Source organism: Phaethon lepturus, unplaced genomic scaffold, assembly GCF_000687285.1.
Source record: "Phaethon lepturus isolate BGI_N335 unplaced genomic scaffold, ASM68728v1 scaffold1835, whole genome shotgun sequence".
Taxonomy (NCBI): domain Eukaryota; kingdom Metazoa; phylum Chordata; class Aves; order Phaethontiformes; family Phaethontidae; genus Phaethon; species Phaethon lepturus.
This window is the reverse complement of record NW_010540967.1, coordinates 72,435-89,096: the sequence shown is the minus strand read 5'-3', so window position 1 is coordinate 89,096 and position 16,662 is coordinate 72,435. Positions and strand designations below refer to the sequence as shown.

Sequence of the window (16,662 nt, the reverse complement as noted above, 5' to 3'; positions counted from 1 at the left end):
AGCAGGAATAACTTAAACGTAGTTAACTGCTTCATGGTATTTTTTTTTAATTGATTGGAAGGTCCTAGTAAGTATAAAGCTTTCTCCTCCCCAGCACCAGTGCCCTGCTCCAACCTGCTGAAATGGTCCAACAGAGGAAACTCTCATCTGCAGTACTCCTGCAGGAATTTGTTGAACTCCTATCCTATTTTCATGGATGGGGTAATGTGGGTCAGGATGCAACTAGAAACCCGAAAGGGAGTACAATCATTCCCCTGTTATCTACAGTAAGGAGAAGCTGGATCATGACAGATAATGTGATAACCCAAATACATCTGAGAAGTTGGGGCAGAAACCCACCCGTGATCCTGGCTGGAGACAGTCCAGATTCAGTCACAAGAGCTCAGGCTCAGACCTGACATAGTCAACTCTCCATCAGTAACACCTTCCCTACAAGCAAGATCTTACATCCAAAGGTAACAAACAGTTGACTATGAATTCTGTAGAGCTATTACACATTGCTATTAGTACCTACCACAGATACTAACTCAGATCCAGAAGCTGCTAGAGAAATTGGGGATTATGGTTTTCCTGTTTTCAGAAAAGTCTTCCTAAGAGGCAGTGACAAAGAATTGCCTAGTTAATGATAGTCAACCTGACTCATTATGATCCATATATTTCTTGAGTAATGGTGGAAATACAAACAGGAAGGAGAGACAGACAGGTAAGCCAACAATAAACCTCAACTAACCTGGTATGTTTGCAGGCCATGGAAAAAAACTTTAGAATTTGCTATTATAGTAAATAGGGTTTTTTTACCCAGCAGCTTTCAAAATAACTACAAAAGTTGAAAAACTATTTTTATCCCTGCCTGACCAACAGGGAAAATGAAAATGGAAAAAGTAAGGGGGACTGGCTTTCAGATGTGGTTTTGATTTGCTGCTTTCCACCCTCCTTTTCAGGTTGACTGAATATGCAACTCTAAAGCAATTTTAAGAATCAGACCATAAATTATTTGACTCAAAATTGCTCAGCCAATGTGACAGAATGGATTTAAAACAGTCAGCGCCAATTGCCAAATCAAGTGCCTTATTCACTAGATAAAGACCCTGTCATTTCAACAGACTTAAAAACATAAAGTCTCAATAAAACTCAGTAAAAACTATTGGGTTTCTGACATCTTAGAATTTTAACTACATCCTAAATTCTTCTAGTCCTTTATGGAATAGCATCCAGCGGATCTTAAACCCACTCTCCCTACCACATCTTCCTGTGTATCACAGTATCAACTGCCATTTATATCATACTGTCTGCTTGCTTAAGTCAGGCTAAAATTGAGACTAAGTGCTCCCTATACACGCTCAGTCTGAAGTCTCAGACTTCGGGTAAGTCTCTCAAGACTTGCAGCCTTGAATGCTTATCCAATTTTGCCAGCTATTCCAGTCAGAAAAGATACCCCCATCTGCCCTCAGATCTGCCCTCATTTTTATTCTTAAATCAACGGCACTGCACCAGCAGTACTGCCACAGGATTAGACATAAGAGTCTAATAACATAGAGTCTAATAACATAAGAGTCTAATAACATAGGCTAATAGACATAAGACCAAGACCCCTTGCCACAGCTCAACTGCAGCTGTAAAGAAGGCATCACAGTTACAGACTTTGCACATTTCTTTGCACCAACCCTTTGCTAACTCCCAGATAAAAGGCAGCAGCCAACACGCCTCCTCTTTTTGGTACTTCCCAGTTGTCAGGAAAATCCCTTTAGGACATGAACATAATTTCAGGACTTATAAGGAGATTTTGACTTAAAGAATTGCCAAGGCTGCTCTCACTTTCACTACGGGCTACAGCCAATGCTGGGGATCTGGAGGATGAGAAGTAACTCACATTTGTCCCAAAACTGCCAGACTCCCAAGGGGAGTCTGTTAAAACGGTCCTGATTCATGCTATTTGTCAGCAGAACTGCTCTGAGTCATAGCCTGGGTGGGGTTTCTCTTTCATTGGAAAACAAGAGGAGAAAAGAAGGAATGAAGAAGGAATTAATTGAAGTTTAAACAACAAAATAAATTCACCTGTACCGATGTTTATAACCTATGGATCCAAACTTGCTGAATTTTCTTGACAGAGAGTTTGATTCGTTCTCTGGCACCCTATGTAATTTGAAAAATAAAACAACAGCATAAGTTACATAGATAGGTCTTAATTACAGTCCCCTTCCTATGAAAAGAAGATAAATACAAACTTTAGATTAAAAAACAAAAACATTTTTTGCTGCTAGTTCCTCTTCATCCCTACCTCCAGGCAGACTCTCATGGGGTTGAAAGCTCCACAAAGCCACATGTTTATGCCCTCCTCTTTTGACTACACACTTTTTTATTTCAGGGTCTACTGTAAACTGCTGGCAACAGCAGCCTTTCACCTAATATTCACCAGAGCAGGCAGAAACATCATGCCACGGTAATGAGACTGCAGGAGCAATTCTGAGCTTACTCATTTACAGCACTGCTGAAGCCAGCCCCAAGCACCCCGTCGACCACTTCCTAGCTAGACACCCTTGCACATTTCTGTTAGTGTTGCAGCAGTAAAAAAAAAAAAAACATTTTATACACTTCAATAAGTAAGCAAAACATTATGGAAATTCAATGAGTCTTTCTGTCAAGAAACAAAATTTTTGTGCATTGTAGGAAACAGTAATGTCTGAAATCCAAAGGTCTCACTCAAGTCAATGCTGCTACAGAAAATTTGATGGTTAAATACATTAAAATGTGTATAGCAGCTTAAATCCCGACATATACATTTGTGGATACTGCTGTTAAAGCCTACTGTGTGCAATCTGAGATACTATTTTGGAATGAATTCTAAGACAAAAGAAACCAGCGAACTACCCAATTTTAAAATCATGGCTTAACATCATTGTAAGAAAAGGGAAGGCAACAGCTTTTAAGAGCATTCTATAACCAAGAACAAAAATGTGTCTCCAGGTAGCAAGCCTGTGTTACACTACTCTGCAGGTACAACAAGGTTCTTACTCAATATAGTCTCCCTCCTTTTGGTAACAAAACCGCAACTTCTGCATCACTCACCTGAAAAACGTATGATGTTCTACACAGCATTTCCAGAGATGTTTGCATGTGATCTTGTTACGTGCTTCAAAAAAAAAGGAAGTTTCATTGCACTGAAAACAAAACAAATCAATATTATTATGAGGGATTCTGTGAGGGACGTGAATCTTCGTTTATTGAACACAAGAACTGACCATCTCATATCAATGCACAGAAGACATCAGTATAAAGAAAAGCAGGTTCTATAATTCTGTAGAATTCTTCATTTAAAAGCAGGTTTTCTTTTTGGTTTCTAATAGCCTGAAAATAATTATTTAAAGAATTGACTCCTTAGAAACAAAAAACAGAAGAGAAAGGAGATTATTGAAACGCTTCTGTTCCTTTATTCTTGTTCATAGATATCAGCATTTTTCCTAATTAAAAAGTACAAAGTATTTTTCAAATAGCATGTTTCTGATGTTTTCTGAAACTGCACCTGAGACATCAAGCAAAAATATATTTCCAAGGCTCTTGTTTAACAGTATACAAAAAGACAAGAATAAGTGAAAGAAAGAAACTCTCAAGATCTGTGACAAACTGATATGAAGCAACAACACAGAGAGAAAATGCACAAAACACACATGTAGAGAAGAACCAACATAAAACTGGAAATAAAAAAGATGAAAGGAAAGAAAGTATTTAAAAAGAAATTAGCTAACTTCAGAATTATTAAAAATACTAGGAAAACAGTCAAAGGTAAAAGCCATAAAATCCACCTTAAAATCTCTTAAGGAAGACAACAAAAAAGAATATTCAAAGCTCAAAACCCAGCCACTGGAAATTGGCAGTCAGTACAGCTGACATGAGAAAAAGGCAGGGAGAGATGAAAGGGAAGTCAGACACACACAAACTATAAAATACTTCCAACAGACAAGAAGAAACAACCCACACATCACACTGCTTCTTTCCAACAAGCTAAACATTCAAATATTCAAATAAAATACACCTCCATGTATCTGTCACGCGGTAAACTTAAATGCTCAGTTTTGTATCAGTGATTTGCACAAAGAACGAGTAGCCCCACTGACTTCAGCGTGGTCCCTCAGCGTCGCATGATACCATCTGGAACGAAACGGAGTCCTCAAACCATTTCCCTCGCACCTGAATTACAAAGCGGTTACGATTCACACCACTTTCGGCCGCTGATTTTAGGAAAGGGATGCCCTTTGCATTAGTTACGCTTCTGCAGTGCCATGCATGTTGGCCCAAGTTTCTCCCACTCTTCATTCAATGAGGTACGGTGACCTGCAAGCACCTTGCAAACCGTGAACAAATTCAGTACGTTCTCTAGAATTCAAAACTTCACCTCTAATAAAGAACATTTATACCTCTATTACCAGCTGTCAGGCAGCCCCACAAAATCACAAATCACCTGCTCAAGCAGCCTTCCCTCCACCTTGAAACAAGTAACAGTAAAAATAACAGAACTTTGCACCTGTGGTTAGAATAACTGAGATTTCACTCCCTGACAGAAAAAGAAAAAAAAAAAACAAACCACACACACACAAAAAACAAACAAACAAACAAAAAAAAACAACACAAAAACACCACCAAACAAACAAATTGAAGACATACACACCAGTTCATTTTCTCCCATGGATTATTTTAGCTAGTTTAATGGCTGGCTTGAACAGTTCTATGGAATATCCAAAGAACGAAAATCACCCTCTAGTCTTCTCTCAAAAGCACATTTTCCATTGTGTTACGGCACGAAAGAGGAATACAGTAAGGCATACAGCCACGGAGAATCCTGAAAACTAGCATTCATCTGAGATTGCTATGCACAGCATAAAATGATTATATAATAGATTAGTCCCATAAATATATTCCTGCAGTTCTTTACAATACCGTATCAGGATTGATAGGGATCTTCATCTCTCTGCAGGATTCACAAGGGGTTTAACTTGGAGCAAAAATAAGTTTAATTTATAAACAGTAAACCCAGAAACTTAAAAACCGAAGCTCTTCTAAAACAGGAAGAAAAAAAAAATAATCTAAGTAACTGGGGAAAAAAAAAGAAAAAAATCAGCTACCTGGAGAATCCTGACAATTGTCAAGGAGAAAAACCTATTTATACTAAAATTTTCATATATAACCATATTGCTTTTGCTCCTCTGGCAGCCAGAAACAAGAGTCTACCCACTGAAAGATCATATTGCATTTTTACATTTTTAAAGTTTTAAAGAAGACATGTAAAATTTTCTTATTTTACACATAGCAGAAACATAGCTCCAGATTTTTTTGGTTTAATTTACTTTACAATTTCTGGATCAGGCTGTCATCTGATGTGATTTCATATAAACCCACACAACTATAGTCACCAGTGCACTTTTAAAGAATAATATCAGATCAGGCCTGTGGTATGGCAAACTTTATGCAATATGATGAGTCAATTTAACTTCTGTTAGGAAAGAACTCAGTGACTCACTTTTAATATGCAGGATCTTGCTCCTTCTTTATCCATTCCTAAATTTTACTCTTAGGCAAAGAATCCTCTGCTGCACTTAACTTTATTTAATTACATAATCTTGGAGGCAAGAGTTTGTGGGTTGGGGGAAGGGAGGGGCAGAGAGGAGACGAGGTGCTTTGAGGATTTTTAAAGAGAGTTTTTAAAATAAGGTATTTCTGCTTTATCTTAATTAGCCCAGTTCAAATACCACTGGAATTCAGGGAAAGATTCCCATCAAGGAAAAGGTTCTAGTTGTCCGATTTTTTCTTCTTTTTTAAGTTAAAGTTTAGAATTTTCCCATATACAGAAGAAATGACACATAACACATGAAAATCAGTGAGTGACTAAAAGAGGCACGGTATAGCTACATTGCCACACGACCGAAAGATCTGACCAGTAAACATTACTGATTCCATCACGTGAAGGCATTATTTTCTAAGGTGGAAGAAAGCTCATCTCAGCTGGCAAGAAAAAAATTTTGACGATTAACTACATGCTGAAACATCTATACTTAGTGTGCAGCAATCAAAGGCACTCAGGAAAAAACAGCATAGCCCTATAGATCCCATTTATCAACAAGTTATGGAATTCAGATCTGGAAAATGAAACAACTGCCTAAAAATCAGGGGACGGACCAACAAGCTTTCTGACAGCACACTGAGGTTTATTTATTTGAATTTGAAGGAAAAACACGTCTGAAAACTACTGACTCAGCACATATGCCTGTAGTAAATCAAATAGCACAGTTAAATTTTACTAAAGAGAGAGAAAGAAAGACTAAAAAGTTAATCTCCAAGGTATTTCACCAACACAGAGGAGGCAATTCATAATTCTTTTACCATTTCTCACCTTTTCTGCAAAGGATGCAGTAACTTACTGCAACTAAGTCCAACATGATACCGTATACAGCACATCTAGGCTTAGGACTTCCTCCATTTACTTTCTAAGACTATTTAAAGGCTTGCAAGAGTACCGTGATTACCCTCACAATTTATAAAAGTTATATATAAAAATTAAGCAGTACTGAAGGCAGTAATATCTTCCAGGTTTAATCTTTCTCCCCTAAGGGAATAAACTGATTTGTATAGGTAAAGCAAGGATGACCTTACCTGTTAACACCACAAACGTTCATCTCCAATAAAAAGCAACGTTTTTAGCATCTTGGACAACTGTAATTTCTTACAGGTACTGAGAGGTAGCTGTGGTTTTTTTCTTATTATTCTCATGTATCCGAACCAAAAGAAACAAACACCTAGTGTACTTTTACTAATGATTTACAGGAAATGACAATTCCAAACTCATTTAGTGTTGTCTGGTGCCTCACAAGCCCTGCTACTCATCCTGTTGCTTTCAGAGCCCCCAGCATACTAAAGGTATCACTAAACCATGAAGGCTCTCTGCTTCCAGAGCAGCCCTGGCTATCTGCACACTCTGAAGATCTCCCCTCTCCTCCGAACCAGCTTTGGTGTTCGTCTGTTCTCTCAGGATGCCAGCTGGGTTCACCAAGCAAGCAGAAAACCACTTATTTTTTGTACAGTGATTTTTGGTCACATCTGTGACTTGCACCAGCCAGGGACGGGGGCAGGTTGCCATAGCCAGAGGCTGCAAAAGGACAGGCATAACTCTTGCAGCAGTTACGTAGTTGTTGAGCTGTTTGACTACCTTGTGCTAATGGAGAAGGTATGGGATTCTGGTCTGTATCAGCAATAGTGTGGCCAGCAGGAGTAGGGAAGTGATCGTGCCCCTGTACTCGGCACTGGTGAGGCCGCACCTTGAATCCTGTGTTCAGTTTTGGGCCCCTCACTACAAGAAGGACATTGAGGTGCTGGAGCGTGTCCAGAGAAGGGCAACGAAGCTGGTGAGGGGTCTGGAGCACAAGTCTTATGAGGAGCGGCTGAGGGAACTGGGGTTCTTTAGTCTGGAGAAGAGGAGGCTGAGGGGAGACCTTATCGCGCTCTACAACTACCTGAAAGGGGGTTGTGGCGAGGTGGGTGTTGGTCTCTTCTCCCAAGGAACTAGTGATAGGATGAGAGGAAATGGCCTCATGTTGTGCCAGGTGAGGTTTAGACTAGATATTAGGAAAAATTTCTTTATGGAGAGAGTGGTCAGGCATTGGAACAGGCTGCCCAGGGAGGGGGTGGAGTCGCCATCTCTGGCAGTGTTCAAAAAATGTGCAGATGTGACACTTCGGGATATGGTTTAGTGCGCATGGTGGTGTTGGGATGATGGTTGGACTTGATGATCTTAAAGGTCTTTTCCAACCTTAATGATTCTGTGCGATTCTGTAATCCCAAAAAAGGCAAGACACTAAAAAGACACTGTGAGGACAAACATAAAATATTCCTCCCCTTTTAAATGGGAGGAATTAAAAGCTTGTCCTGCAGTCTCCACAACATGCTAAAGCTCATACTGCAATAGCCTCACCACCATTTTCACCCATGGGAGGAGAGATAGATTAGCACAGGGAATGCAAGATTGCTTGACTATAGTATGACCTTGTAAACAGGCGGGCACTCAAACACATAGCCAATAGCCCTTAGGTGTTTTATGCTGCCGCTCAAATCGGCCATAAGACTCATCTGGCAGTGCCTTGGAGACCTCCACTAAACAGCTGGTAATCAGTACCGCGCCCCACCATCAAGCCACGCACACATTCCCCCACTCAACCGAAAGACTGAAAGCAGGCGCCTTACTAATGCCTTCAAAGGAGACCAGTCAGAGGGGCCATTGCTCTACCTAACCGCAAAATGCCTCCGAACTGCTAGAGCTGACATACGAGTTCAGGAGCGCCCACGCCTTGTTTGAAGTTCATGAGTTACCCCAAAGAGAAGAGGCCCATGGTCAGTAGACTTACACCCATTCTGCGGAGCACTGCATCTGTCCACGGATCAAAAATGTTTTGAAAACCCATGATTCAGAGCAGGCTTTAGCTGCTACGATTTACGACAAGACTTATATTGGTTCCCACCAATTCAGGCTCAGAAAATGAAGAAGAAAAACCCAACCCCAAAACCACAGTAGGAACCCTGCAAGCACACACACCCCTCCTCCTGCTCGCACTGAATATTAATATAACTTAGGGAGGGAGCTTGCCCCAGCACAGAGCACACTGTGTGTACATGTAACACACATGCATGTACATGTCACAGAAATATGAACACTAGCTCTGAAGTTACTCCTTCCCAACTTATCCTTTGCCAGGTTAGGCACATACCTGGGTACTATCAACTGTTAACTCTAATAGGAAATACTCTGTCTTTATATTTACATAATGCATACCAATCATAGCTTATGTAACAACGTATTATTACTTGTTACACAAGGTCCATCTTTAAGAACATTATACAAGTCAGGAATTAATAATGCTGTGCCAGTTTGCATTAAGCATGTCAAGATTGAAACAAACATATCTCAGCCTCGTATTACACCAATTAAAAAAAAGACTAAAGAAGAACTTTTAAAAAAAGCTGACAGTAACACCTTAGCAGCAATGAATTTAAGTTTATGCAGGAATTTTAATCCTAGCTCTCCTTCAAAAATGTTCATTACTGAAGATTTTGCTATCAAGCCTTGAGTCTATCTTACAATTCTTCAAAGATGGCTCTAAGAAGGCGGTTAAGAAAAGCCAAGAAAACCCCCAACCAACCAAAACAAGCCAAAACCATTATATATGTTGTATTAACACCACTGTGCTTGTTCACCTCCACCCTCCACTCAGGCTTAAGTGGGTGCAAATGCAAATGATACCAAAGTAATTTGTAATTTTTAAACCATAATAAAGATCAAAATGCTATTTTTGTCTGGAACTGAAATCTAAGCTAAACTGGACTTCAGAATGGGAGGAACATCTCTTCAAACCCTGTTCTATCTTCCCAAGAAACTGTGAGAGGAATAAATCAAATTAAAATTAGAATTTGTAACTCAAGATGGAATATAGCAGGTGACAGGGCAAGAAGGGGTACAGTTTAGGTTAAATACTTTTCAGACTTCTGATGCTTAGAAAAAGCAGATTAAAAAAATAAAGCATATTCCCAGGGTTTTTTGAGAGTGTTTAAAAGAACACAAAAAGCTTGTCCTTAGACAAGTTTCAGCCACAAGAACAGGGAGCATTATGTACTTTGGAATTTCCCTGAAGTTCCTCTAACATGCATCAGTGGTTGGTATTGCTCCCGAAAACAGTCTTTACCAACTTCACCTTAGGAATTCAGCTGAGCTGGGCCTCTTCATCTGACTAAGCAAGACTGCAGAGGAAGGCATGTCTTGAAAATGTGTAAAGCATTTTTAACTGCACAGTCTGTGGGTTTGTTCTGACTTGAAAGAACCCAAATTTCAAAACCCCTCAAAACAAAAATTTCAGACGTTCAAAAGACCCTTCTCTTACAACAAAAAATAATGAAAGGAAGCATTTTGCACATTCAAGACCCGGTTTTGCGAAAGAGAAACGTGAAAAGTAACAAGCTTTGCATAAGCTCTGCGAAGGAGTGAAATCATTCACTTGCATGTTCAGACACAGTGCAACCCAAGTACAAGGCGCCGTTACAGAAAACAGTATGAGGCTGCGGGAACAGCAAAGAAGTACTCGGTACCTAAAGGCAAAAAAAGCTCCACATCTCTCACTCCTGCGTATTATTGCATTTACGTTCCCAGCCTACACAGCCTATGAAACCATGTTCTTCTCTGTGCTGCTTCACGCCCCCAGTGGAGCGAGCCGTGTTCCTCAACGCGGGGAACACGGAGGAGGTCTGCTCTGCGCCCCTTCGACTACCCGCTTCCACGTGGCGCATCCGTTGTGATGAGGCTCCATTTTGCTGCCTCGGGAAGGGGTGGGGTGGGGTCCTTTGGCAGCCACCTGTATTGCTGGATCGTTTCCAGCAAGGTTGCTCAACAGACATCTATGCTACCGGGAACTGTGCACAGGCATCAGACGGAGCTCTCAGTTTTCTTAAAGGAAACTGCACGAAAACAGGCTTTTCTCATCTTCAAAATTTCTTTGCGACTGTTCGTTATGTTCAGGGAATCCTTCTGTGCGGTCCTCGCAGGGGAACGACTCCTAATTTCACGCTGGTACATAGAGGTTTAATGGAAAGCCTAACGTATTTCTAGCTCAGAATTCACAGCATGGGTCCGCTCAGGGGACAATGAAATACTGATTCAATGATTAACACCACTGAAACAGAGTTTCTGCCAGCTGGTCCAGGTCATTAGTCTCGCATGTCAGGGTAAGTCGCGGACAGACAAATATTAAGGGCAGTATTTTGTTTATGACAGGGCAGCAGCAATAGCTTTAGAGAAAAAACATCTAACACAAACAAAGTAGTGAAAGATAAAACCAAAATACCCATGGTCATGCTTAATGTTAGTTAAATATATGGGAAATGTTTATATGGAAGAATATGAAGAAGCACAAGAGATTACACTACAAAACAGGAGAGGTGAAGCACCTTACTTTATTGTAAGACAGTAAGCATAAATATCACAGAATCACACAGAATCATTAAGGTTGGAAAAGACCTTTAAGATCATCAAGTCCAACCATCATCCCAACACCACCATGCCCACTAAACCATGTCCTGAAGTGCCATGTCCACAGGTTTTTTTACTCCTTCAGTGATGGTGACTCCACCACCTCCCTGGGCAGCCTGTTCCAATGCCTGACCACCCTCTCCGTAAAGAAATTTTTCCTAATATCTAGTCTAAACCTCCCCACTTTGGAAGATATCCTCCTCCCTTTGGAAGATATCCAAGTATCTTCCACTCAGTAAACCATCAAGATAATGAAAAGTGAAACAATTTAGACAAGATAATTCAAAGTGAAACAACTTAAAGAAGCTCAGCAGCCATAAATACGGCTGACACAGGCACCCCACAGTGTATTTTTTAGGTAGCCTAAGGACATGGACCTGTACATTTAGTCTGCCATGTGTGCCATCTGTCAAGGAGATCAGGCTGTCCACTTCCACCCCATTTAGTGGGAAGTACACATTCAAGTTCTTTTGGTAGATGAAAAAAATCTCAGGCAAATTTATTGAAAGGGAGACTGAAGAAGTTACCACAAGTAACCCGTGCAGAGGAAGCACAACACTTCGTCAGTACAGCTTCCTCTTGACGAGAAGGTGCACTCATGAAAGGTGCCCGTCAGTGTGAATAAAGGTAACTAGTGTGTGGAAAGACGAGCCAAAATCCAGCCTGCACAGAGTTTTCACTACAGTATGGAAAACATGATTCACACTAAGCACTCAATATACTCAGAAATAATCTGCTCTTCTTATTACAGGCTGTCAGTTCCTTCGCTATATCCCATAAAAGCTCTGTCTACGACACGGGAAAGTCTCCATTATTTCTTCTCTTCATGAATCTTTTCTGGTGTTCTCTCCAACTAACTGAAAACACGGAACACGTTCCAGACTTGGTATACCACATCTGAAACGAGGAAAGTATTAATTCCCTGGGTCATTAAGTGATATCCCAGGAAGCAGGATGAAGTAAAAATATCACGTTTAGTCTCCTATTGTATACTGCAAACTCATGTCCCACATGAAAGGACAACGTGATAGCATTTATTCTGAAAAAAAAAAGAGGAATAGAAGAAATTTGTGAAATAAGTTTTCAAGGAGTATTGGAACATACAGGTGTATAAATACACCAATGAACTTTTCCTCCTCTGGGTGCAGAACAGCATAAATTGTTATGACAGCTTTTATCCAGAGAGTAAGGCTACTGTTTACTTATTCTAATACCTAATTTTGTTCAAAGTAACACCACCAGAATGTTTAAAAAAAGGGATAGGAAGTTTTTTTGGGCCATTTTGGCCTTTCCTGATCTTGTTAGGATATGAAGCACTGTAGAAACACTTCAAATGAGTATTAGTTGCAAAGGAGATTTTAATGATGGTACACACCCTTGTACTTGCTGTTCTCTTGAACAATTTCCTAGAAGTACCTGTCGAGACTTGAAATTACCAAGTGCTGTCAAAGTGTTTGCGTTATGATCACAATAGTAAGTGTTCAACAGCCATCAACATTCAGAGTCTCAACTTCAGGCCATTTTCCAAAGCTGCCAGGCTTTCTCCTCAGCATATTACACCTTTGCAATTCCACATGGTTCAGACAAAAAACTACACATACATGGCATCAAACAGAAACTAGAGCATCACTTCAATGCAATTCACTTTAAGTCAAACTCAGACTTGTTTATACATGAACAGACACTCTGCCTTCACATGAAACATTGACAGAAGTTCTCCCAACCTTCCTCCAGCCTTCAAACAACTCTCCGATTTCAACAAAAACATCAGAAATAAACTTCCCATAGATCACCCCACAGGAGTAACAAAAGCAAAACTTGCCAATGCATTTGCAGAGACACAAGAAATACTGTCCATGACAGAAGCAAGACAACCCGTCAGGGGTACACTTATATTTCCCAGAATGTACCGAACGTACCAAATGGCCTCCTGGGAAAATCATGGATGAAACCAACAACCATTATACAGATGAAAGAAAATACATAGATAATCAGTAAAGGGGAATACTGCCATCAAGTTAGTATTTCTTCAAAACTATGAACTTTCAGTCCTGATATTCCAGAGAGACCTACAAAGTATTTTCAAAAAATAACTCAAACTAAACTTATAACTCAACCAGATACCAAAAATCACAGACTGACTGCAACTATTTGATTTATTACACTTCATAATTTTCCCTCCATCGTCAACACTCCTCCTCCTCCCCCCCTGCCCCACATGCTTCACAAGTGATAGATATCTTTCTCTTTTTTCCACTGACTCTACCTTAAAACCTCTTCTCTTGCTATCAACCTGCTATCCTTCCTCCACTGCAACCACCACTGTTTTCTCTCAAATGGCCTAACAGCACAATGAAGCTAAACTCTGACAAATGGTTTTCAAGCTATTTGAAAATAGCTGGGTCTGCTTCTGTTTCCAAGTTACAAAATTACTTGTGCCTAACAGTTTTGTGAGTTTTCCTCCATCCACATTTTGGTTAGCATTAGCTTTCCAGGTAGATTTAGCCTAGTTTAAAAGCACTATGTAAAACCACAAACAAGGCACTGCAGAAGTAGTCTACTGTAATTTACAAAGCACGATATAAAATGATAAAGATTTCTTATAAAATTCCTACTTCAGTACTGTTCTGCTGAAGTTCTCTCCCCATACCTGCAGAACAAGGATCAAAAGTGTTTCTTCCTCTTCTTTCTTTAATAAAACTGCAAGCACCATCAGGAACATACTACACTTGAGGATAAGGTAATTTGCTTGCAGTAACTATCAATAAAATGAATTTCATTTTGATGGTTTCTTGCAGTAAATCTCAACAAAATAAACTAGACTTTGATGGACACACAAAATTTCCCACTCCATAAGACCTGAGAATACTTTTTTTCTTTGAGGCTTAAATAAAAACTTACATCTTTTCCCAGGACTCTAAGTTCAAACTGTGTTTCCTTGAAGTGAACTTTTGTAATTCTAGGCCTGTAATATTGAAAAAAAAGACAGACAGAACTTCATGAGCCTTTAATTTCATGCGTAATAAACTATAAAGTCGTATATATTTACATACAAAGACAAAAAGGAATTCACAGGTTGATTTTTTTTTTTCCAGGTATGCACCAGATATCAACAGAAAATGAGCAGTATTTACGTATGGTAAAGTCAAACTTTTTTTCAATACTCGTATTATCAAAGAATTAAGAATCTGTATAATCCAGATAAAGATTAGGAATTCCAAGTATACTTTTTTTTATTGATACAATTAAACTTTCAAATAGATATCACAAATCATACATTTCCATACAACATTGTTATTGTTTTAGCACAGACTGCACATTTGAATTATACATACCAGAAATACTTTCCAACTTGTTTTTTATTCTTGTAGACAACAACTCCTATGGGTGTTAATCCTAAAAAATACTCAGATTTGTTTTCACCCTGGAAAATAAAAATGTACATCATTCACACAGTTGGAAGTTGTACCACTGTAGCAGTGAGCTCTAGTGGGGAAGTCAGCCTGATGCCTGACTTCAACATACTGTTTCAACATAGCACTCGATCTACTGAGAAAAACTCGTCAATGAAAACCTGGAGGCATAAAGGCAAAGAGGCAAGAAAGAATGGCAAGGAGGGAAAGAATGGCAGATTCCACATGCCATGGTAAAAAAAAAAAAAAAAATCACTTTTTTTTTTTTAAAGGAATTACTTTTGGCTATTTGGCAAACAGCCAAAACTCAGAAACTAGACTCTCTATTGAGACCTGAATGCAACAGACATCCTAACTTTCATCTGAAGGTAAATAGCGATTTTCTGACCTTTTTTACTACAATATAGCCTCAGAGCTGGCTTCTCCCTCCTAAAACAGTTATCACCTGTGTACTGCTACCAAGTGAAGTACTTCCTTCAGGAGATTCAGAGCATTTTTTTGTTCAGAATGGGTAGCGACATGCAAGGAACAGCCACATGCATCATCTCCTCCAAAGGAAACCACTCCTGAGGTGAGTATCCAAATCACAAACCACACCGGGAGAGAACAGGGTGGAAACCCCGGTGCCAAGTGGCAGAAGCCCCCGCCACCTCCCGGCTGCATGGCCAGTAACCAAAATCAGATGCACCCTACACTTGAAAGAGTGCAAACCTTAGTGCATGAGGTTAAAAGAAAGCCAGCTGCAAAAGGTCGTTCGTCTGATTACTTGAGGCAACGAGGAAGAGCCCTGCAAGCTCTAAACCAGCAGAGCATGAACCGCAAAAGGTATCAACTGTGAGAGGGACTGACTGTAGGAAGCATCCTTCTGCGTGACTACTGACGTGAGAAAGCTCAAGCACGCCTGGCGAGCTCTGCCTGGGCTCCTCGGTGAGCTAGCTGCTAAAGGCAGCTTCACTTTTAATATGATCAAGAGAGGAGAAGAACTACATCTGCTTCACATGTGCAGCTTTAGCCTCAGATGAGGGCTTCCGTCACTGTTGTAGTACAAATAGAAACAATGACATTCATGGGTTAGACTTGGGCATATTACAGCTCACCCTCATTACCCAGACAGAGATCTCATTGCACAACAAAAGCAAGCTACAAGGAAAAAAAAAAAAGAAAATTTCCAGGCTCTGCTAATTTGACATGATTTTGTTGGATCATGTTGAATCTTGTTCCAGTAGCTCCCCCAGATTTCTGTGGCTGGGAGGGGCACAGAGCATGGGATACGAATACAATTAAGCCACAGGGTGCGTTAAAAAATCCTTCACATTGCAGGCTACACAATTTTCGGCAGGAAATACACACTTAATCTTCTGGTACTATCTTGATTTCTTTATTTTCTTTCAAGTAATATTACAAAGTACTGACATCTAACTCAGTGAACTATCTACATTACAACTCCCCATTTGAACATCTGATTTTCTTTTATTCAAAAAAACCTGCCACAAGCACAATTATTCAAACAAGATAGAATGATGTTTCCACCAGGAGCACATAGCCTCCAGGTGATGACTTGGACCCAATCCCAACATACATGCCGTTTTACAAAAGAAGTTCTGCTGAGGCAATGCAGACAACTTGCACTGCTGCATGATACAACAGAGGAAAAGCTGGAAGCATACGCTGGATCTTCAGCAAAACCTTCACAAAGAACATTAAAAAAAGCCAGATGTGCTGCTGCTACCCACCCTAGTTTTTGCATTTGGGACACACTTTCTGTTATTTACGCAAGAGTAACGTGCAAATTCTTGTGTCAAAGACAAGGTTATAACCCTCTCTCATCTCTCCTGACACTTGCACTAATAACTTCTTATTTATCTGAATTGTTTTCTCCAGAGTATAACTGATTGTCTTTATAGGTATAATAAAATCACAGCCTTTAATCTGAAAATAATTAGGCTTCTGTATGTATGAATCCCCAGTCTGTAAATATGTGTTCCTTTGCATTTCTTAAGTACAGTGTTTCCTTTCAAGTTATTCTGTGGCAACTGAACTGTATAAATACTCTCCCCACATTAATACATTATTTTTTTTTCATTGTTACCAACTTTAAAATATTTAAACAACACTTACATAAACAGGATGGAGATCCACTCCATACATTTCCAGGGATTTGGCCACCCCTAAGTAGTTCACTTCTGCCTCAGC

General features: G+C 39.8%; 1 protein-coding gene across 1 annotated transcript in view; it reads right to left on the bottom strand.

Moving 5' to 3' along the window:
* The window catches only part of EPB41L4A (erythrocyte membrane protein band 4.1 like 4A), a gene marked incomplete at its 5' end in the record, with an annotated part of 61,068 nt that overhangs the window by 23,085 nt on the left and 21,321 nt on the right, over positions 1–16,662 (bottom strand). The window contains 5 exon segments of the mRNA XM_010287572.1: positions 2,056–2,133; positions 3,067–3,158; positions 13,958–14,021; positions 14,392–14,480; positions 16,588–16,662. The exon segment at positions 16,588–16,662 is cut by the window's right edge and continues 23 nt beyond it. Coding sequence (XP_010285874.1) covers positions 2,056–2,133; positions 3,067–3,158; positions 13,958–14,021; positions 14,392–14,480; positions 16,588–16,662 — 398 coding nt within the window.